General features: G+C 44.0%; 1 protein-coding gene across 4 annotated transcripts in view; it reads left to right on the top strand.

The window, feature by feature from the left end:
* The window catches only part of CDC42BPB (CDC42 binding protein kinase beta), a 133,527-nt gene that overhangs the window by 89,759 nt on the left and 22,092 nt on the right, over nt 1–21,676 (top strand). For 2 of the 4 annotated variants that reach the window (XR_011532838.1, XM_070593334.1), the window contains exons 13-28: nt 178–420; nt 1,980–2,090; nt 3,609–3,853; nt 3,968–4,073; nt 4,453–4,577; nt 5,064–5,169; nt 8,118–8,266; nt 9,955–10,049; nt 11,893–11,972; nt 14,144–14,191; nt 15,453–15,542; nt 15,922–15,999; nt 17,590–17,695; nt 18,782–18,918; nt 19,621–19,760; nt 21,169–21,250. Coding sequence is in view for 2 of the 4 variants with exons in the window: in XM_070593334.1 (XP_070449435.1) it covers nt 178–420; nt 1,980–2,090; nt 3,609–3,853; nt 3,968–4,073; nt 4,453–4,577; nt 5,064–5,169; nt 8,118–8,266; nt 9,955–10,049; nt 11,893–11,972; nt 14,144–14,191; nt 15,453–15,542; nt 15,922–15,999; nt 17,590–17,695; nt 18,782–18,918; nt 19,621–19,760; nt 21,169–21,250 (1,941 nt within the window). In the remaining 2 variants the exon portion in view is untranslated. The remainder of the gene's footprint in view (nt 1–177; nt 421–1,979; nt 2,091–3,608; nt 3,854–3,967; nt 4,074–4,452; nt 4,578–5,063; nt 5,170–8,117; nt 8,267–9,954; nt 10,050–11,892; nt 11,973–14,143; nt 14,192–15,452; nt 15,543–15,921; nt 16,000–17,589; nt 17,696–18,781; nt 18,919–19,620; nt 19,761–21,168; nt 21,251–21,676) is intronic. The other 2 variants (XR_011532839.1, XM_070593335.1) reach the window with 1 other exon arrangement.

The following is a 21,676-nucleotide window of genomic DNA, read 5'->3' as shown; positions in this document are numbered from 1 at the left end:
GTGCTATGGCACAGCAAAGGACTTTTTCCAATAAGGTGGATTCTTGGATCCGTGGCTGTGGTCTATAACCAGCATTTGCTGTTACTTTTAACTCCTTAATATAGTGGAAGACTGAGCTTCCAGCTTTTCAGATCTGTGTTAAGCAAATGGAAAACATCTGTAATTTTTTTTGTTCAGCAATTGGTTGAAGCTTCAGAACGGTTGAAATCCCAAGCCAGAGAACTCAAAGATGCCCACCAGCAGCGAAAGCTGGCCCTGCAGGAGTTCTCGGAGCTCAATGAGCGCATGGCAGAACTCCGCTCCCAGAAGCAAAAGGTTTCTCGGCAGCTCCGGGACAAAGAGGAAGAAATGGAGGTGGCCATGCAGAAAATCGACTCGATGCGGCAGGAAATCCGCAAATCCGATAAGTTCAGGAAAGAGGTAGCTTTTTAGAGGTTTCAGGGATTGTATTGATTGGACTTTTGTATGATCTTAATAAAACGTCTCTGAAAACTTGGGCTGTATTACATAAATTACTTTAAAGTGTGTCTTAAATTTTATGTGAGGCCTAGTAAGTTGATCTGCCAAGCATTTATTTTGTAGTTCTCAGCCCTCGATATCTGTTTGTGAAATTATTAAAAAGAAGTTTCTGTAGTACTGATTTTTAAAAATTCTCTTTTAAAGCAGAGTATTCTCACACCACAAATATAATAAAAATACTTCGTGTTGTGATATAGTGTGGCTGGAGGAAACTTGAGCACCCACGTCAGAGGATAGAAAGGGAGGAGGACGTGTTCCAGCCTCGCAGACCTTACGTCAGCTGCCTTGGATCAGCATTTATAAGACTTGGGTTTCAGAACTCCTTTACACTCTTAAAAATTATTGAGGCCCCCCAAAGAGCTTTTGTTTGTGTGGGTTATAGTTCTTAATGTTTACCATGCTGGAAATTAAAACTGAGAATTTTTTTCAATGTAACAGTAAACATATTACATGTTAACATAAATAACATTTTTTATGGAAGGTAACTATTTTTTAAAAATTAGTGAGAAGACTGGCATTTTTAATATTTTTGTACTTTTCTTTAATATCTGGCTTAATAGAAGACACCCAAGTTCTCATGTATGTTTCTGCATTCAGTCTGCCGTGATATGTTGTTTTGGATAAAATATATGAAGAAAACTCGGCTCCTACAGATAGGCAGTTAGAAAAAGGAAGGGCCTTACAAACGCCTTAGGCCCTCAGAACTCCACTTTGAGGAATGCTGTCCCAGATATTCTGAATGTTCTACTATTAACAGGCAACGTATTTTAAGCAACTCTTAGTTTAAAATTCTATTAAAATTTACTTGGTAAACTGCAGAATGCCCAGAAGAACATGCCCTTGTTCTTTTCACATTCAAGGCTCTTTGTCATTTGGCCTCAAAATGCCTATTTGTGTTTTTCTTAGATAGTTTATTCTGCAATCCAAATGCATTCGTAGTTGTAGCCACCTATAACTCAAGTTAGTGAAACTCGTAATTAAGCAATACCATTCCACCTCTGGATGAAATAATAGACGTCTGGGGTTGGCTTTTGGAAGTAGGCCTGTAGATGGAGCAAGCTGGGCCAAGTTGCTAACTATTGACGCTGGTGATGGTATATGGACTTCATTATACCTCTCTGTGTTTTTGTGTGTGTGTGTAATTTTCCGTTTAAAAAATGAATCCATGTTCTACACGTATCAGAGGTACTTGTTTTCACAAACCAGTATCCTTTTTTGAAATTTAATCTCAAATTATCAATTTAAACTAGATTTTAAATTTGTTTTGTTACAAACCAGCCCTCCTAGTTAAGCCCTGAAGTATATTTCTCAGCTTTTCACTTGTAATAAAATCTTACTGAGAGTGAAGAATTACAAAGATCTTTCAAAATTTTGTCCGCTTAGGGTTCCTTTTGGGTAAAGATCTAGCTGACGCAGTGGGCTTGTTTTGTGTTAATAAAGGACGGATGTTCCTTTTGTAGCTGGAAGCTCAGCTCGAGGATGCCATCGCCGAGGCCTCCAAGGAGCGCAAACTTCGAGAGCACAGTGAGAACTTCTCCAAGCAAATAGAAAGTGAGCTTGAGGCCCTCAAGGTAGTGCCTGGTTAGGGTCTTTATTCTTACTGAGAGAGGACAGACTGTTCTCATTACTAACTCTGTTATGGTGGAAGTTGTCTTGATTCATGTGTTTATTAGGGTGACCTTTGACACAAGACAGCTCCAGATGAGACACAGGAGAGGGAGAGATGGTAGGACGTGAACCTGCCTTCATGATAGCTTTTCACTTTGAAAACCAAGTTCATTCATTTCTTTCCCTATATAAAAGCTGCAGGCAGTTTATAGTAAGCCCTTGTAGACTAACAGCTAATACTTCTGTATATCCTGGGTTTCTAAATTCAGTAGAATCCATTCGTGGAAAAGTTCCTTAAAGCTCGTGTCTTGCTGCTGATGGTGGAAGAGACAGGCTGGTTGTCTTGGCCAGAGGGCAGCAAGGTGAAGCCAGAGGGAGTGGGACAGCGAGGGGAGGGGCTGTAGTGGCAAGAACACAGGTGAGAAGGCGGTGGGGCTCCTTGTTAGCCTGGGGTGACTTCAGATACGGGGCTCCACTTTCTGAGCCTCAGTTTCCTTGTCTGTGAGATGGAGGCAGTGGGTCTTCTCCCACCCTCCCGCCTTGCCCATCAGCGAATCCTCACCTCTCCCCCAGTACATATCCCTAAGGGGTCTATCTCCATCTTCTTTGCTTCCACTGGCAGCACTGTTTGTCTGGACTCCCGCTCCCTTGTGACTGAGTCTCCTGTCCCTCTCACTGTCCCCTGTAGTCTGCTCTTCACACAGAGGCCAGAGTGAGCTTGTTAAACTGAAATCAGAGCTCATCACGTCCTTAGTGCTCTCCGGTGGCTTCTCGCAGCTCTCGAATAACCCAACCTCCTCGCTTGACAGCTCCTCTCCTGGCACTTCCCCACATAGCCTCACTCCAGCCACTGTGACATCCTCCTCTCCTTCAGACGCACCTAGCTGCTTCTCACCTCAGTACCTTTGCCCTTGCTCTTCCTCCCGTGCTGAAGCTCTAGCCTGACATTTCCCTTCATCTGTCACCACCTCATGCTGCCTCCCTAACCATCCCCTTTGTGTCACCCCCCCCCCCCATTCTTTATCACATTACCTGTGTTACCGTCTTGTTGCTTACTTGCTGCTTTGTTATCAGTCTTTCCCCCTCTGCCCCATGAGAGCAGAGACCTTGGTATAACCCTATTACCGGAATGGTGTCTGACATGTAGTCATCCCTCAAGAGAGTACTGTTGTATGAGTGAATGAACAGCATGACGAGACTTTGAAGACAATTCAGGTCAGAGCATGAGGCAGAGCCTCTGGGGTCCCAGGCAGATCTGGGCACATCTATTCTGCAAGGCAGATACTCTCACCCACTAAAATCTGCCTTGCAGTTGTTAGAAGGACCACATGACTGAGGCCAGCTACATCGCTTAGTACAGTGCCTGTTGTTGGGAGAGCAAAGGAAATAGCGTTTACAAGTACCTGCACGTGGTAGGGATGACACATGACTCTCCAGAGAGGGTACAGAGATTTGTCGTTTATTTTAATCTTTGTCTTCAGATGAAGCAAGGAGGCCGGGGCCAAGGTGCCACCTTAGAACATCAGCAGGAGATTTCCAAGATAAAATCTGAGCTTGAGAAGAAAGTCTTGTTTTATGAAGAAGAATTGGTCAGGCGTGAGGCCTCCCATGTGCTAGAAGTGAAAAATGTGAAAAAGGAGGTGCATGATTCCGAAAGCCACCAGCTGGCACTGCAGAAAGAAATCTTAATGTTAAAAGATAAATTAGAGAAGTCAAAACGAGAACGGTAAGTGTCACGAACCCCTCACTGTAGAAAAGGCAGGCTTGTATGCAAGCCAGAGATGGGAGTGCCGGCTGAGTTAGGACCTTCTCCAACTTCCTGTCTCCTTTACCCTCTCAGGCACAATGAAATGGAGGAGGCAGTGGGTACCGTGAAAGATAAATATGAACGAGAAAGGGCAATGCTGTTTGAGGAAAACAAGAAATTAACTGCTGAAAATGAAAGGGTAATTTAAAATATCTGGGGTATCACTTTGGGAAAGCTCTAATTTTTTCATTCTTGAGTCTTGGAAGTTTGGTATTTAAATATTTCAATCTTTAAATGAAGTAATATGTTTGATCTTTTAAGTGGGATGTTTTCATTTAGCTAAAAGGTGGTAATTACCTGAAAACACTCTCTCTTACCACTTTTATGTTCAGATGTGTATTGAAATGTGGCTTAAGTTAGATATAGTCAAAAAGTCATATCAGAAACTTAATTTGGAAAAATCTCATAACAAAGATAACTTTCAGAATCTTCAGAAGAACTTACAGTTTTAGTAACACTAATGTCATGTTTAAAGGATGCCCAATAACGAGTTGTGTGGTCCACTTGTTTAATTTCAGCTTTGTTCCTTTGTGGATAAACTCACAGCTCAAAACAGACAACAGGAGGAGGAACTGCAGGGTCTGGCAGCCAAGAAGGAGTCAGTTGCCCACTGGGAAGCTCAGATTGCGGAAATCATTCAGTGGTACGTGTGCGACAAGCTGGCACACCTCCGAGAGACTGCCTCATGCTGTTCCAGCTGTTTTCTCCAGCTCCTACCTCTGCCTATCTGATTCTGTCTCTTTACCTCGAGCTGTTTCTCTAAGGTCTCGGTACAGATCTTGGTACACAACTGTTTCCCCTGAATCACTAATGTCTGGGGGCATCACACTGGGCTAAAGGTGGAGAAACCGCTCCACCAAGTCACTGAAGGTGTGGCTCAGGCTGTGCACACCCCCGGGTGTTCTGGGTGAAGTGGAGGCACAGCTTTCGCAAAGCACACACCGCACAGCACAAGGACTGGGAGACCAACAGAGCAAGCCAGGACTGGCCCTCTGCTAATAAAGACATTTGTTCGTCGTGGGAGAATGGTGTTTTGGCTAATAGGACCTATCGCTTGTCCTTAGTAAGGCAAGAAACAGTCGTCGTCTTTGGCTTCTCTCCCTCACAGAACATCTGCTCCCTCCTCTAGGGTCAGCGACGAGAAAGATGCCCGGGGTTACCTTCAAGCTCTTGCTTCTAAGATGACTGAAGAGCTTGAGACTTTGAGGAGTTCTAGTCTCGGATCAAGAACACTGGTAGGTTTTGTTCTAAAACCTGGATTTTTATTCCTATGGAATTCATTAATGACTTTATCTTTAATATGAGTGCAGCAGTTAAGTATCATGCAGGTAATTCCAGTGATGTGACTCTTTTGTGACCAGTAAAAGTTAACCCAGTTTGAGGAGCTTTAACATTTTGTCAGTTATTGGGAGAGCACAGATTGTTTTGATAACGTTCATTCATTTAGCAAATAATTATTGAGTACCAGGCTCTCTAGAGAAATCTTAAATTAGTAGGACTGGATTCTGCCCTCAAGGAGATTTTTTTTATTAATTTGATCCTCCATCCATCCATCTGTCCAGTCAGTGGTCTGTGTGTCTTTGAGCACCCAGAGTGTGGCGAGCTCTGGGCTGAATGGAACATCAACTCAGCCCAGTACTTGTTCCTTGGCGGCAGCCACACATATCCCTCCTTTCTCCTCCATTGTTCTGGGTCCAGTTTACCCTTTTAAAAATATATGTATGTAAGCTATTTTGTGAATAACATAGAAGTAAGAATAAAGGCGGAGTGAGACAACTTCATTAGAATTAAAGCTAAAACTTAAGTTTTATTTTTATTCCAAATTTTTATTCCAAGCTTTCCTGATTTGAAGGTATATTTACCAAAAAGGGAGCACCTTCAAAAGCTAACTGCGGGGCTGGTCCCGTGGCCGAGTGGTTAAGTTCGCACGCTCCGCTGCAGGTGGCCCAGTGTTTCGTTGGTTCGAATCTTGGGCACGGACATGGCACTGCTCATCAAACCACGCTGAGGCAGCGTCCCACATGCCGCAACTAGAAGGACCCACAATGAAGAATATGCAACTATGTACTGGGGGGCTTTGGGGAGAAAAAGGAAAAAAATAAAATCTTTAAAAAAAAAAATGTAGCTAACTGCTCATCCCCTGTTACATGAGAACACGGAACACATCCATCTTGTAAATACTGAATCTTGTAGATACTAATGCTGGCTTTAAATTCGTCTCTGATAGGTTCTAGTGTGTCATTACCTCTCATTCTTCTTGCACTTCCATCATCAAAACACAATACTTTTGAAAACATTGACAGCTCATAATTTTATTGAAGAATACAGCCATGTTCTTTGCTCCATAATTAGAAAACTTTTTTTTCTTTTCTTTTCTTTTCTTTTTTTTTTTTTGAGGAAGATTAGCCCTGAGCTAACATCCACCTCCAGTCCTCCTCTTTGCTGAGGAAGACTGGCACTGAGCTAACATCCATGCCCATCTTCCTCTATTTTATATGTGGGATGCATGCCACAGCATGGCTTGATAAGCGGAATGTAGGTCCGCACCCTGGATCCAAACTGGCAAGCCCCAGGCCACTGAAGCAGAGTGTGCAAACTTAACCACTATGCCACCAGGCCAGCCCCCAGAAAACATTTTCATTTTTAGATTTTTAGATTTATAAATACCAGTTAGAATGATCAATACAGTTTTTTCATTTCTACTTTTATCTTTTCTTCCAATCGTGTTTACATATACACTGGCACTTATGAATTGCAGTAAGTAAATTTTGTGTACAAACCTCATAAAAGATGAAAGAATACTGTGATGGCTTCTTTTAGCAAAATGGAATAGTTGAGAGTCTTGTTGCAAAATACTGTGAACAGTTCTTCCTGTTGAAGGACTAACTGGATGAGGATATATTTCCTTTTTGTCCTTAGGAATGTATTGTTCGCTTACTGGTTCTTGAGAAAATTCATCTAGGACAGGGTCATCTGAAGACTCCCTGGGGATTTCTCTCATTTGGTCCATGTCACCATCATTGTTAGATAAAACACTGCTCTCTGTCCCCCACACCCACTTCTGATTGTCTGCTAGTTGTGAAACGGCTCCCTCAGTCGGTTTTCTTCTCTTTACTGTTATGGATAGAAAATGAAAATTCTCAGCTGTCTCCAATGAAAGCTTAAAAAAACAGTCTGCCTAGATAATGTTTCCGTATTTCTTTTATACCTCTTGAAAGTTGATGAAATACATTGGGCAACTCAATAAGAAAACGAAAGCAGAGCTGGCCTCGTAGCATAGTGGTTAAGTTCATGTGCTCTGCTTTGGCAGCCCAGGGTTCACAGGTTCAGATCCTGGGCGCAGACCTACACGTGGCTCATTAAGCCGTGCTGTGGCAGCATCCCACGTATAAAGTAGAGGAAGATTGCCACAGATGTTAGCTCAGGGCTGATCTTCCTCACCAAAAAAAAAAAAGAAAATGGAAGAATGCTGTAATCAGGCTGGTTTATTTCACTGTCGCTTCATCCTTCTGGGTCATTCCATCATTCCTCGTTTTTCTTGTTATTTTATTCTTTTATCCTACGTAGGAATAATTGAGGAGTAATGACATAATTCCCAGGATGATGAAATAGCAAAATGTTTCAAGATATAGGAAAAATAAGATAACTGTGATCCCATAATATATCTTCAGTTTGTAAAAGTCTGGTGGAACCGTATAGAAATTATACGATAGGGGCCGGCCCCGTGGCCAAGTGGTTAAGTTCACACGCTCTGCTTCGGCGGCCCAGGGGTTCGCCGGTTTGGATCCTGGGCGTGGACATGGCACCACTCATCAAGCCATGCTGAGGCGGCATCCCACATGCCACAAGTAGAAGGACCCACAATTAAAAATACACAACTATATACTGGGGGGCTTTGGGGAGAAAAAGGAAAGAAAAAAATTATGCTGTAGGATCAGTTTTATTCTTTTAAAAAAGAATAAAAGTAAATTTTATTCTTTAGAAGACCTGTAAGAAAGAATGAAAGTCGTAAAATATCAAAACTAAAATTGAGTCTGATAGACTTTGATAATATCTGAGTTGTTTAAATATAATAAAAGTTTAAGATTAGAAAAAGATGAATTACTTATTTGTTAGCATTAATTTTGTTAAGCAAATAACTAGCTTAAAAGCATGTTTTTGTTATTTGAACTAATGTCTACAGGATCCCCTTTGGAAAGTTCGTCGTAGTCAGAAGCTGGACATGTCTGCACGGCTAGAATTGCAGTCTGCTCTTGAAGCAGAGATCCGGGCCAAGCAGCTTGTTCAGGAGGAGCTGAGGAAAGTCAAAGACACGAATCTCTCCTTTGAAAGGTATCTGGAACTGTGGTCTGGCTCGCAGTCAGGAACTGAGGGCCTGTGTGACCTTGGGCCCCCCCCTGAGCTATTGTGTCCCTTGATTGGAAAGTGCTTTCAGCAGGATAACATTTCTGACACTTAGTAGGTGCTCAGTTAGTATTGGTTTGATGAATGTGCAAACGCACTTCACCTACTGGGAGGTTATGCTTAGTGTTTTCAAGAAATAATGACAGCGATGTGAGTCCGTGGTTTGGAAGTGTCGGTGTCCCTTTCCATGTGTGGAAGTGGGGTGCTTGTCTTCCCTGTGCTGGGTGGCAAGACTCACAGCCACACATCCAACAGGCACCTCTCTGGCCTTCCTCTTCATCTTAGTGCTGTTCAGTTCATCAACGTAGACTTTTTCCTTTTAAGCTAAAAGTAATATTTTAAAATAAAGGTTGAACATGGTATGCCTATTTGGAATTTTTTTCCAACTTCAAGCCATTATAAGAACACCGTTTTTACACAGCAGTTAATTCAACAGATGTTTGATGAGAGTCTACCATTTGCAGATACTTTGTACACGCTCAGGATACAATAACGAACTGCTGTTTCCTAAGAACCAACCCTCCCTGCCTGTAGTAGCAGCTGTTGATGTGAGGGAAAGGAGAAGCTCTGACACTTCTCCATGAGAGGGCAGGGACCCAGAATTGACAAGTCACTAACGGGATTACCCACTAAAAAAACTAATAATAGTAACAGCTACCATTTAATTATACTTCCTCTGTATCAGGAACCACCATGAGAACTTTATTCTGTTAAATCACATGACCCTTGCAGTACCCCTAGGAGGCAAGCACTCTTACTATCCACATTTTACAGATGAGACCGCGGTGCAGAGAGGTGAAGTAATTGCCCAATGTCACTCACTAAATAAGTGGAGAGCCAGGATTTGATGGCAGATCCCCCACTCTTGGCACTGGACAGTACTGCTAGCCTCTTGGCCAGATGTTAACTATATCAGCTTGACTTTGCTCTGTCCCCTCCACGAAAGCGTAGGAACCACAAGACTCCAGCACTCAGGCGGCAGTGACAGTGCTCTTTGGTGCAGCATCTTGCCATTTATAGGAAAGACATTTACAGGTCTGATGGCTGAGTAATCTGGGCCATGTGTCCTCAGAGGACAGAAGACTCATCTAGAAAGAGATAAAGAGGGGCTGGCCTGGTGGTGCAGTGGTTAAGTTCACACTTTCCACTTCAGTGGCCCGGGGTTCGCCGGTTCGGATCCCGGGTGCGGACATGGCACCACTTGGCAAGCCATGCTATGGTAGGCGTCCCACATATAAAGTAGAGGAAGATGGGCATGGATGTTAGCTCAGGGCCAGTCTTCCTCAGCAAGAAAAAAAAAGAGAGAGAGAGATAAGGTCAAAAACTCCAGTAGGACTTCATGAGATATCCTTTTATAAACCATGATTTTTTAAATCCATGTTTGTTTATAATTCCGAAATATTCATACTCTCCGTAAGATGCTAAGTAGAGAGGCTGACCTGTGCCAGGAGTGGATTCGTGTGTCTGTCCAACAGTGTTGGTTGGGGACCTGCCCTGTTCTGGCACTTTCCCAGGCACTGAAGATAAACCCCTGTCCTCACATCTTGACACTCTCTGAACTAGCACGTGGATGACCTGTTCTCTGTGCACTTAAAGCCATTTATTTTTTGTTTCAGTAAACTAAAGGATTCTGAAGCCAAAAATAGAGAACTATTAGAAGAAATGGAAATTCTGAAGAAGAAGATGGAAGAAAAATTTAGAGCAGATACTGGTAAATTAAAATCATAAGCACCTGAATTATACCTTTTTTTAATGAAATGGTTTTATTTTAGATTTAATAGTTTTTAGTTATATGAAGAAAATACATAATTCCAAAGCCAAAATTCTGAAATAGGGTACATTTGAAGATAGATTCCCCAAATCTGTCTTCCATTTTTGGTTTTTGGTTCATCCTTTCGTTTCATCTTAAAAATATAAGCAAATACGTATGTATGTATAATTAGACTTTCGTGCCCCCCAGTTACACAGAGGCCTGCTCTGTGCTCCATCCTGTACCTGGCAGTGCCGCAGCTTGCAAGATGGTCCAGGGCCCTTCCCAGTCGCACAGCGCTCTGCGGTGGCCCGTGCCAGCCCCAGTGCATAGATGTTGGATGTTCCTGTCTCTTGCTATCATAGAAAGTGCTGCAATGAGTAGCCATGTGCATAAAACATCTCATGTATTTCACTGTCTTTTGGGGATAGATTTCCAGTAGTAGGATTGCTGGTTGAAGGGTAAACATGGATACTCTTATGCTAGATGTTGGCCCATTCTGCTCCAGAGGTTGATACATTTGTGTCCCCACCACAGTGCGCAAGGGTTCCTGCCCACAGCCTCACCACGGGGTATGATTTCGCATTCTGAGTGGGTGAGAAGTAGCGTCACAGTACGGCCTTCATTTGCATTTTTCTTATTATGAGCAAGATTGAGCATCTTTCATTTGTTTAAGGGCTGCTTGTAGATCTCATTCTATGACTTATGTATTTCTATCTTTTGCCCATTTTTAAAAATTAGGATTAATTCTTTCTCTTAATTTTTAGAAGCTTTTTCTATATTGAGGACTAGAGCCTTTGGTTTTGATGGAAGTTGCAGATATTTTTCCTAGTTTGTCTTTGTCTTTTTGCTTTGTTTATCATGGTTTTTTTGGCCAAGCATAAGGGTTTTTTTAAATTTGTGTGTCAAGTTTATCAGTCTTTTCCCTTTTTTGAGTCATAGGGAAATATTCTTGAGTCCCCGGTTGTTCAAGTAACATGTCCATGTTTTCTTCTTCTCTTTTTTGGGGGGGGGACGAGTAGCCCTGAGCTAACTACTGTCAATCCTCCTCTTTTTGCTGAGGAAGACTGGCCCTGAGCTAACATCCATGCCCATCTTCCTCTACTTTATGCATGGGATGCCTACCATAGCATGGCGTTTTCCAAGCGGTGCCATGTCCTCACCTGGGATCCCAACTGGCGAACCCCGGGTCGCCGAGAAGTGGAACATGCGCACTTAACTGCTGCACCACTGGGCCAGCCCCCATGTTTTCTTCTAATACTTGTATGGTTTCATTTTTAAAATTTAGTTTACAGATACATTTGGGATTTGCTCTGATGTACAGTTTGAGGAATGGATCCACTTTGATGTTTTCCCTATGGCTGGTTAGTTGTACAATACCAATTCTTAAAAACTTCCTACCAATTTCACATGTGTCTTTTAATGTATGTGAGATTGCTGTGGGCACTTGGGTCTCCTTCTGCATTTTCTACCCTGTTTATTCTTCATGGGCAGGAACCACTTGATTCGAATTAGAGGGGCTCTGCTGAATCTGTTCTAGTCTCTAGTAGCTCTCCATCCATACCCCCTTGTTTTTAGAAATTTCTGAGGTCGTCTTCCCTGCTTACTCTCCCAGGTGAGCTCTTTAATTCGCCTGTCCAGCTCCAGGAAAAAGTCTAATGATGTTTTTACTGGAATCATGTCAAATTTATCAGTAACTTAGGGAGAATTGACATCTTTGTGACACTGAGTCTTCCCATCTAAGCATAAGATAGATAGTCTTTTAGGTTTTTTACCTTGACTAGTCTTTGTTTCTTTCTTGCAGGACTCAAACTTCCAGATTTTCAAGATTCTATTTTTGAGTATTTCAACACTGCACCTCTTGCACATGATCTGACATTTAGAGTAAGTAATTATTTTTAAAAAGTGGCAAATTAATTTATGATGTTAGAAATAGTATAATATGATTTAACTACCAGTGGGGCCACAAACACACCAGTAAATTAACATCTGACAGTTTATCTCAGTCACTGACCCTGTAATTGACCCAATATGTTAAATCTTTAAGGTTAGAGACGTTTAAGATATTTGAAATGTTCCTAGAGAAGTTTCCTCTGCCTGTTTAGTGAGTATTTCAGGTATTTTTTTAATCCAAATTCTCACACTACAGCAAATGAAAAATAAGCCAGTCATCTTACCATTTCAGTGACTTCTCTATGGTTGTACAGTTTGGCCTCAGCAGTGGGTGGAGAAAGGTTGTTTAAAAGAACAGTCTGGCCCCAGGCACCTTGTCGTGGTCCTCTTGTTGGAATTCAGTGCAGCTTGTCTACACACAGGGTGACCCACCCAAGGAGTAACGCAGAGCAGCCTCTCCAGTTGCGTGGAGAGAAGCAGCCACTGGGTGCTGAGCGAATCCCACTTCCTCCCTTTGCACACTGCGAGTTCTTAATGGTATTCCTTGGAGGCAGTAGAGCCTCTCTCTCTTTTCCCAAAACAATAAGGGATGGACCCTTACTAGCAAGCCAGAAAATAAAAATAATGAAAGCAAATCTCGTTAATGGCATTTCTGATGAGGTATTTGTCATTGTTTTTGTTAGCTTTCCAACTTTTCATTTAGCACATTTTAACCTTTAGGAAAGTCTAGAGAATGGTACAATCAACATACATATGTATCTCTCATCTGCCATTTTGCTACCTTTGTTACCTTGCTCTCTCCATATACACGTGGCGTTTTTTTCCTCTGGCCTCTTTGAAAGTGAGTTGCAGGCATCAGTGACCCCAAATATTTCCTAAGTTTATTAAACTTATAAGTTTATTTCCTAAGATCAGGGACATTCTCCTGCCTAACCACAGTGTCATTATCATCATGTGAAAGACATTTTGCACTGGTGCTGTAGGACAGAACACAGCTGGCTGTTCCTCCCCAGTTCAGGATCCAACCAGAGCTCGTGACCTACATTTAGTTGTCATGTCTCTTTGGTCTCCTTTAATCTGGAACAGTGCCCCCATCCCCCGATCCCCTTTTTTTCTACCATTGATATTTTTGTAGTGTCCAGACCAGTTGTCTTATAGAATGTCCTACTCTCTGGATTTGTCTGGTATTTCCTCTTGATTAGATATGGGTTGAGCATCTTGGCGTGATTTCTACTGGAGATGATGTGTACTTCCCAAGCATGGAGGATTGGTGATGCTAAGTTTCATCATTAGATTGAGGTGGTGTCTGCCAGATGCCACCCCTGGAAAGGGTCCCGGTGAGCAGTTAGCAGATGACATTGGATGTCTGTCCACCAGCAGCCTTCCACCAGTAGGTTAGCTTACATCAGTGATCCTTGCCTAGATCATTTATTACAAAACCTAGGAGGGTTTGTATTGCTCACACCATTCTGGACGCACTCCTGTGTTCATTCACCTGTTGAAATGGCTTTTTTAATCAAATTCGCGATGCTTGTCTTTTCCCTGAAGTCTTCAGTTTTTAAGAAGCACATATATTTAAACATTACATTCGCGCCAGTTCTTTCATAAACCTGTTGCCGCACAAGTTGTGGGCCTTTTCCTCTCAGTTCTATGCCAGACGCTGTTATGGTGAAGGATGAATACAGATTCCCAAGAACCAAAGGCTGTGGTTGATAACAGGGTGGAGATGGCCAGGAAAGCAGTGGCTTTTCTATAAAATTAGTGGACAGAGTGGCGATCTGTGTGGCAGGTGGTTTCCAACTCAGATGTCCCGTCATGTGAACAGCCAAGGGAGCAGTTTCAACACAGAGTAGAGGTTGTAATCTTTGTACCTCATGTGGTGTAGCCAGCACTCCCACCATTTTAATGTTTAGTTGTAGTCCCTCTTTAATACCTCTGTGATTTAAATAGGAAGGACATTTACTGATAGAAAGAAAAAGTCCTTGGTCAGAGGCTGAGTCTGTCAGGAGGTGTTTCCAAACCTGAGATTCATTATATTAGAAGCTTCTATTCCGCTTTCCCCATATTAAGCATGTTACCTAATACTAGAAATGGTTTGCCACAGTGATTGAATCAGTATATTTTCATACAAGTTTTTATTCCTCCTGTCTGTCACAACCAAGGACTCTGTCTCCTCCTCCACATCCTCCCTGCTAGCCTCTTGGGAAGAAGTAAGTCGCTGCCGATGCTGGCTTCTCGCACCCCGTGCTCTTGTCAGTGGAGCAGTGCTCTAAATGTGGATGTCTCCTCTTCCTTATTTGCATCCTTTTGATTAATTAACCAACTAAAGGAAACTAGTGTGGCTGCTCCATGGCTAAAATTAAATGACTTAATATTCTTTTGCTCTTCATTTCTCTAAGGGTGGAACTCTAACTCATTTAACATACCTTATTTATGGGAGAAATTTGCTTTCAAATGTAGCCTTCATAATTAGCTAATTGATCTAGCCTTTCCCTTGTGACTTTGTTTACAAATTCAAATAGTGCAGTACACAGTTGTGCATGTGTTTTTTGTGTATGCACTGCCTTCCTCTCTGAATTTGACTCCTTATGCAGCAGCCTAATTAACTGCGGCTGTTGGAAAGTGTTTCTCTGATTTGGTTCATTGGGATTTCGATGTGGAACACAAGATACAGCTGTAAACTGCTCTTGTAGGTACCTACCCAGCTACTGCTGTGTCACAGTCTACTGTTTCCTGTCCTAACACTTACTAAGCGTACATAAATGGTATATTCACGTCTGTAAATAGTAATAGCCTTTGCTGAGGAGATATTTGTTTCAGGAACACTCGTTAAAATGAGGTCATTTTTAAATGGTTTTAGATTGCAGCTTTCGCTTTAAATTAGCTTCAAAACTTTAGCTTCAATTTCAGATTGTGAAATTAATTTGGGAACCTTGAGTTAGAAGAAAATGTTGCTTCCTTGTGTTATAAAACTTTCAGAGGAATTCTTTCTTATGGTCATAGGCCCACAGAACTCTGTTGATGTTAGAATTTCTTCTTGATCCCTCAATTTGGCTACTTTATCTTAAGGCTACTGGGTATAGATAAAATCACTTCTGAGTGAGCTGATTCGGAGAGTTGGCATTTTTCAGTCCCTAACCTTTAAATGGCCGGGGTTGGGAGAATGGAAGGTGAGGGCTGCAGTGAGAGGGTACAGCTGAGTGGCCTCTGGCCTTTGGAGATAACTGTGATTTGTCAGACTCCACCTGCCCATGCAGTCACCACTCCAGCCTTAGAATGCCAAGGGGCAGTGATCAAGAGGAAGGCAGGACAGCTGTGAGTGAAGTGGGGGTCCATGACAGGACATCACAGGAGTAAGAACTGTGCTGGGACCTCAGGTCCCCAATGGAATGCACTTTTTAAATAAAGAACATGTATTTAGAGTCTAAACGTTCTTCCATTCCCACTGTTTCTTTGCCTTTGTTTTCACAGACCAGCTCAGCTAGTGAGCAAGAAACACAAGCTCCAAAACCAGAAGTGTCCCCATCCATTTCTGTGGGTGCAAGCACAGAACAGCAAGAAGTAAGACAGTATTGCCCTGTTGACACTCCACGAGCCCTCCCTTGGGTCTGCTCCCCCCTGCTCCCACCACGCCATGTACCTCTCACCACCCTTGATGAACAGAAGCTGCTCTGATGCCGAGGCAGCTCACCCAATCCTGCCTCACAGCTTGTGGCGAGAACTTCTTCCCAGGCTCAAGCCCAACTTATATTTCAGAATTACCCTCAGTGTGTCAGCGAGATGAAGGTTGATTTGACAGATGTCTCAACAATGCAGCAAATTAAAAATGCAGAACTGTTCATTATTGATGAGTGCTAGAGAGGAATGCATCCCAAGCAGGGTCTGACATGTAGCAGTGCTGAGCTAGGATGATGCTCACCTGTCCCTGCTTGTCTCCTAGGACATGGGTCGGGCCCCCCAGAGGCCGCCCGCTGTGCCGCTGCCCACCACACAGGCCCTTGCTCTGGCTGGACCAAAGGTAGGGGCTTACTTTTCACCTGTGGCACCTTCCCAGTTTTAGAAGATAACTTTTGTGTAAATAAGGCAGACCTACTATTTTTGTATATACAGTAAGACCCTTATGTCCTGTTAATGATTTGTTCTGAACAGTATGGGATCCAGGAGGTGTCGAGACCCTGTATTCTTAACTAAACCACTGATACGTGAACACATTTTAATTGAAAAATTTCTGAGTTCAGTTGCCCAAGTCCCCTTTCTTCATTCCTAGACCATGTTCCCTTCTCCAGTGGTAACTCTGTGTTATGTGTCTATCAAGTTCCTTCTCCAAATTTATTTCCATTTTTCTGTCTGCACTTAGAACTTCAGAGAAAGGTGTGATTTGTGGGAAAGAATTTCCCCCCAACATAAATGGAACTACACTGAATGTACAGTCGTGTAACTTAGCTTTTCATAAATGTGTCTTGGGGAGCTATGCACCCCAGTACATCCACCTTCAGCACATATCGTACAGTTCCAGCTGTGACAGGCCGTAGGTTTCAAGCTTCACAGTCACTTGACCTTATGTACTTAGATGCTTTTTTTCCCCTTTACTGTAGACATGGCCTCTTTCAAGGTTTCAACCATAGACAGCGATGCTAACTACAGATGAGAAATTTGATTTTATTTGAGACTACAGTCATGTGTCACTTAACGATAAAGATTCTTTCTGGGAAATGTGTAATTAGGCAGTTCCGTTGTGTGAACATCATAGAGAGTACTTACACAAACCTAGATGGTATAACCTACTACATACTTAGGCTATATGACACTAATCTTATAGGACCACCATCATATATGTTCTCTGTCATTGACTGAAACATCATTATGTGGCGCATGACTGTAACTAATGATTTGGCTTTTGGACTTCGATCCTTGTAGAGTCAGGGATTGTGTAGATTGCTCTCTGGCTTTTGTGTTGATCATTCACTTGCTTCTTACAAATGGTTCCACCATGTTTATGTGCCCCTGAGTGGTAAATCCTTTCATTTTGCTATGTTTGAGCTTTATAGACACACTGACCTATGTGGTCTACAGCTTGCTCCTCCGTTCAGCCTCTCATTTCATTCTATTGTCAATTGCATTGCAATGTGTTTGTTCTCCTGACAAGGGACAGTGGGGCTTTCCAGGGTCTTGCTGTCAGGAACACGACTGCTGTTCATTTCTTGCATGGCTCTTGGTCTCACATGCAAGGACTGCCCTGGGTGGCAGCCCACCCCAAAGCGTGGCCCCAAGCCAGCCCCCAGGAGCCTCTAGGAGGCAAGCTGCCTATGCCAGAATGAGCATTGGCTGTGCTGCCACATCCCGTGGCCCAGCCAACCTTGCTTTTTTTGGTAACAAGACTTCTCACTGAAGGAAGCATATGTTGGCTTATTTTCTTCCTCAAGCTCCCTAGGTCGGTGTTAACCACTACTCTGGTTAGCTCTGCTAGGGAGCAAACATACCTCAAAGTGAGATTGCACGTTTTCAACTTTTCTAGATCATGCCCAAGTTGTTTATAAATTCAGTCACAAGCAAATCAGTCACCTGTTCTCAGAGTCCGTGTTTCAACTTCTTGATGTTCTTTCTCCAGCCAAAAGCTCACCAGTTCAGCATCAAGTCCTTCTCCAGCCCCACTCAGTGCAGCCACTGCACCTCCCTGATGGTGGGGCTGATCCGGCAGGGCTACGCCTGCGACGGTGAGTGTCAGCCTGCAGGCTGCTGGGAGGTCACCCGATTGCCCTGGGGACACCAGCCATCTGAGGGTGGGTGGGGAGAGCAGTTATTTTAAAGGCAGGTAAAGCTGAAATGAAGCCTGACTGTGAGTTAGCTGAGGGCATTGTCTCTTTCTTTAGTTTTACAAATGCTCGGTGAAGGTTTGTGAGTTGAAATTCTGAATCCTTGCTGCAGTGGGAGAGTGTGAAGTGCTCGGGGTGACCCAGCTTATCTCTTGATAATTGTTTATCATCAAATGAAATGTCCATGGTCATTCTAGAAAATGAGGAAAGGCAGAGGACCAAAAGAACTTATGATTGTCCATTATGAGGTCATCTAGAGATAAGCACCACCACTTGGCTCTTTCTTTCTAGTTGTATCATTATTAGCCTTTTAAACCTCTGTTGTGCTCTTGGCCTATGCTGGGCGCTCTGCTCATGTTGAGCACCACAGCCTGTACAGTGTAATTATGATGGCCCTGTCTCACAGGTGAGCAGCTGGCCAAGATCACAAAATGACAAGTGACAATCCTGGGGCTGGAGCCAACTCTGAGCGTACATTGCTAACCTCTGGTCAATGGGTGGAGATGCTCTGCAAAAGCAGCTGTGTTTTCCTTCATTTTACATGATAGCAGAAGCCTTTTCCTTTGTTATTTAAACTCAGCAAGACTTTCGATTGGCTGCCAGGACCCTTGTATGTCACTGAAACCATTGCCCCGTCACAGACCTGCACGTTGTTTCCTATCCAGGCATTTTTGGAACATATCTATGTGGAATGAGTCTCTGGCTTTCTGGGGGAACAAGAAATAGAGCTTTGTGATGATGCTTTCATGCTAATGATTCCTCACTTCCCCTGTACGCACTCCTGTGAGCATGTCAAAAAGTCGTTCAGTGCCAAAGTCCCTGAGCTTTTGTGGGAACTGTGTTCCAGAAACTTCACTTTATTGGGCATCTGGACTGTTTCCTGTGACACACGGAATTATCAAGTGGCCGCCCCTATGGCATCTGTTCTGCACAACTTCTGCTTTGGAGGAAGCAGGTTCTGACAGTGCTGTTCCTTCACTCTTCCAGTGTGCTCATTTGCTTGCCATGTATCCTGCAAAGACAGCGCTCCCCAGGTGTGCCCCATACCTCCTGAGCAGTCCAAGCGTCCTCTTGGTGTGGATGTACAGAGAGGCATAGGAACAGCCTACAAGGGCTATGTCAAGGTAGGACGTGCGAGGAAGCACAGCCATACCACCACTCCCTCAGGCAGGCAAGTGCGATTCTCCCTCAGCTCAGCTCTCAGGCTGTGATGATCCACAACCATGCTCAGCTGCTCCTGAAAGCAGTCCCTTTGCTGTGTGAAGTGACCTTCGTGTCAGTCCTGGGAGGCCTTCCCTCCTGGAAAACGAGGTCAGACCCCAAGATTGTAAAGACTCCACACAGAAATCCTCAAAATCAGCTGGAGCCCTTTGTCCTTGCTTCCTGGGCTGTGCTTAAAGACAGGGTTCCAAAGCCAAGTGCTGTTTGAAAACTGCTGTGCCCAGATGGCCTCTGAGTGCCTGTCTAGCTACAGCATTCCAAGATGCTCCATGTCTGGTGGGAACGCACCTGTTTGCTCAGTTGTCCACCATTTGCTCAGTTGTCCACCTTGTCCCGTACATCGCCTTCTGTCATGTGCAGAGCCCCTCCCTAGCAGTGTCCTGAGACTTCCTGGGCCCAGACGCAGCTCTGCCACCAGCGTGGGACAGGGCATGGGGGAGCTGTCCCCGGAGAAGCAGACCAGCCATGCAGTAGCTGGAAAGAGACCGCGGACACCTTCCAAGGAGTCTCCCAGGGCCCGCAGCATGCAGCCTCCACTTCTTGCTGCCCTGATAGGTTGTGACGGGCATCTCTGGCCCAATGACCCCTGGTCACTTTATCTGTAGGTCCCAAAGCCTACGGGGGTGAAGAAAGGATGGCAGCGGGCTTACGCTGTGGTCTGTGACTGTAAGCTCTTTCTGTACGATTTGCCTGAAGGAAAATCCACCCAGCCTGGTGTCATCGCAAGCCAAGTCTTGGATCTCAGGTCTGTTTTGTGTGATCTGTTCTTGTTCTGTGTTTTGACTTACTTATCTTTTGCCAAAATGAGAGTTTGTTGCTTGGTAATCTTTAAGCTCATTTTTACCTTCATATCCTTAATTATTGTCCAATTCCAAAAACAGGTACTTAAAATGCATGTAGAAACTTTCCTGCTTTGGATATTTTTGCACTGAAAAATATGCCAAATAAGCAGTTAACATAAGAAAACTACATGCCCCAAGAGCAAGATAAAATATCCCAGAGACACATTGCATGGCCTAAGAGAGTCTGCCTTTTAGTACCTGACAGTACTCTTTGTGACAGAAATTTAGAGCCCTGGGCTCTGTGTGGCCATAATGTTTGCTGTGTGGCACCGTTTCGTATCACTTTCATCACTCCTCAGATGCCTTCCTAGCATTAAACATCTGAAGACAGCAAAGCATCTTCCTTGCTTCCTGGCTTCTGTTAGGGTTAATGTCTAACTTTTCATTTCCCCACTTGTAAAATGGGCATAACAATAGCATAGTAAGGTCAGAGGGTTGTTGTGAAGGTTAAACAAATTCGTAGACGAGGCATGCTTGGCACAGGCCTGGCAGCTAGAGCTGTGGTGGTGCCACCGTGTCCTCTCCTGTCCCTGTCCTCCACCCGAGTGCCACATAGAACAGCGCCTGCTCCGAGTGTCGTGAACATGCTGGCCCCTGCCCTCGGGTAGGCCCTGGCCTGCAGCCTTGATCTCCAGCATTGGTTCTTGGGGGACAAGGCGGGCTGCAGAGGGTGCCATTGAGGACCCCCAATGATTGATTGAAGAACAAAGGTGTAGCAGAATCACCTCCACAGCGGTTTCCGCTTTCCGTGTCCCCAGGCCACGGGGCGGGATGAACGGCTGGGCACCAGTATTTTGGAAAAGTCCGCAAGTGATCCTGCTTGTCCCTTGCTGTGCACAGGTGTGCCCTGCCCTTGCAGTGCAGAGGCTGCTGGCAGATGTCCCAGGGACAGCGCGTTGGACATACAGCGTATTGGAGATATTCCATTATTATCTCAGCACATTTTATTCCCCTTCTTCAAAAGTGATTACCAAGTGGCTGCCTGATTGTAGCCAAGTACAGGCTGCATCACCGATGTGGTATTTGTAACCGTGGAAGAGTCTGACACAGTGCGACTCAGGGAAGGGGCTTTTATTTTCAAACATCCCTAATTATGGAAACACATGCAGGATTCTCGAGTCCATTTGTTGGCTTTGTCGGTGTAAGCATCTTCTTCTTATCTAGGGGGAGGCAAGGGGCCTCCCTTATATTCTGGAAAACAGAGTCATGAAAGTGTCCTCTCTCATAAGATATGTAGTACCAGAGGGTGGAGGACAGGGCCCTGTGTGCGCATTTCTTTCCCGATGTTTTGAATGTTCTGTTTCTTACCAGAGATGAAGAATTCTCCGTGAGCTCAGTCCTGGCTTCAGATGTCATACATGCTTCACGCCGAGATATTCCGTGCATATTCAGGGTATTTTTTTTTTCTGTTTTTTAGAGATGTTTCATTAATCATTAAAAAAAAAAAATCACGTGGTTAAAATAAAATGGTTCTGAGCATTTCATTGTGCCATAGCAAGGGGCTAGTACACATCCAGAATGGACCACCCGTTTCTTCACCTTCCTGTCTTGCTCCACATCTCCTCCCACACACTGAGTTTGTCCACCCCGCCCTCACACCTCACCCTCATTGAGCAGCAGACCCCTGTCTGCACACAGTGGTGCCCCTCTTATTGGGGCGCCTCCCTGCCAGCTTCTTCCCAGGGCCCCATGTGCCTCCACGTCACTGGCCCTCCCTTTCCATCCTATATGCTTCTTGGTCTCTATCTCAGTTACTGTAGTCACAGTGTGCTTGATGCTGGAAGCACCTCACGGTTGATTATAGATGAAATGTACCACT

The sequence above is a fragment of the Equus przewalskii genome, chromosome 25 (assembly GCF_037783145.1).
Source record: "Equus przewalskii isolate Varuska chromosome 25, EquPr2, whole genome shotgun sequence".
NCBI lineage: Eukaryota > Metazoa > Chordata > Mammalia > Perissodactyla > Equidae > Equus > Equus przewalskii.
Note: the sequence above shows the minus strand (reverse complement) of the source record. Positions and strands in the feature narration are given on the sequence as shown.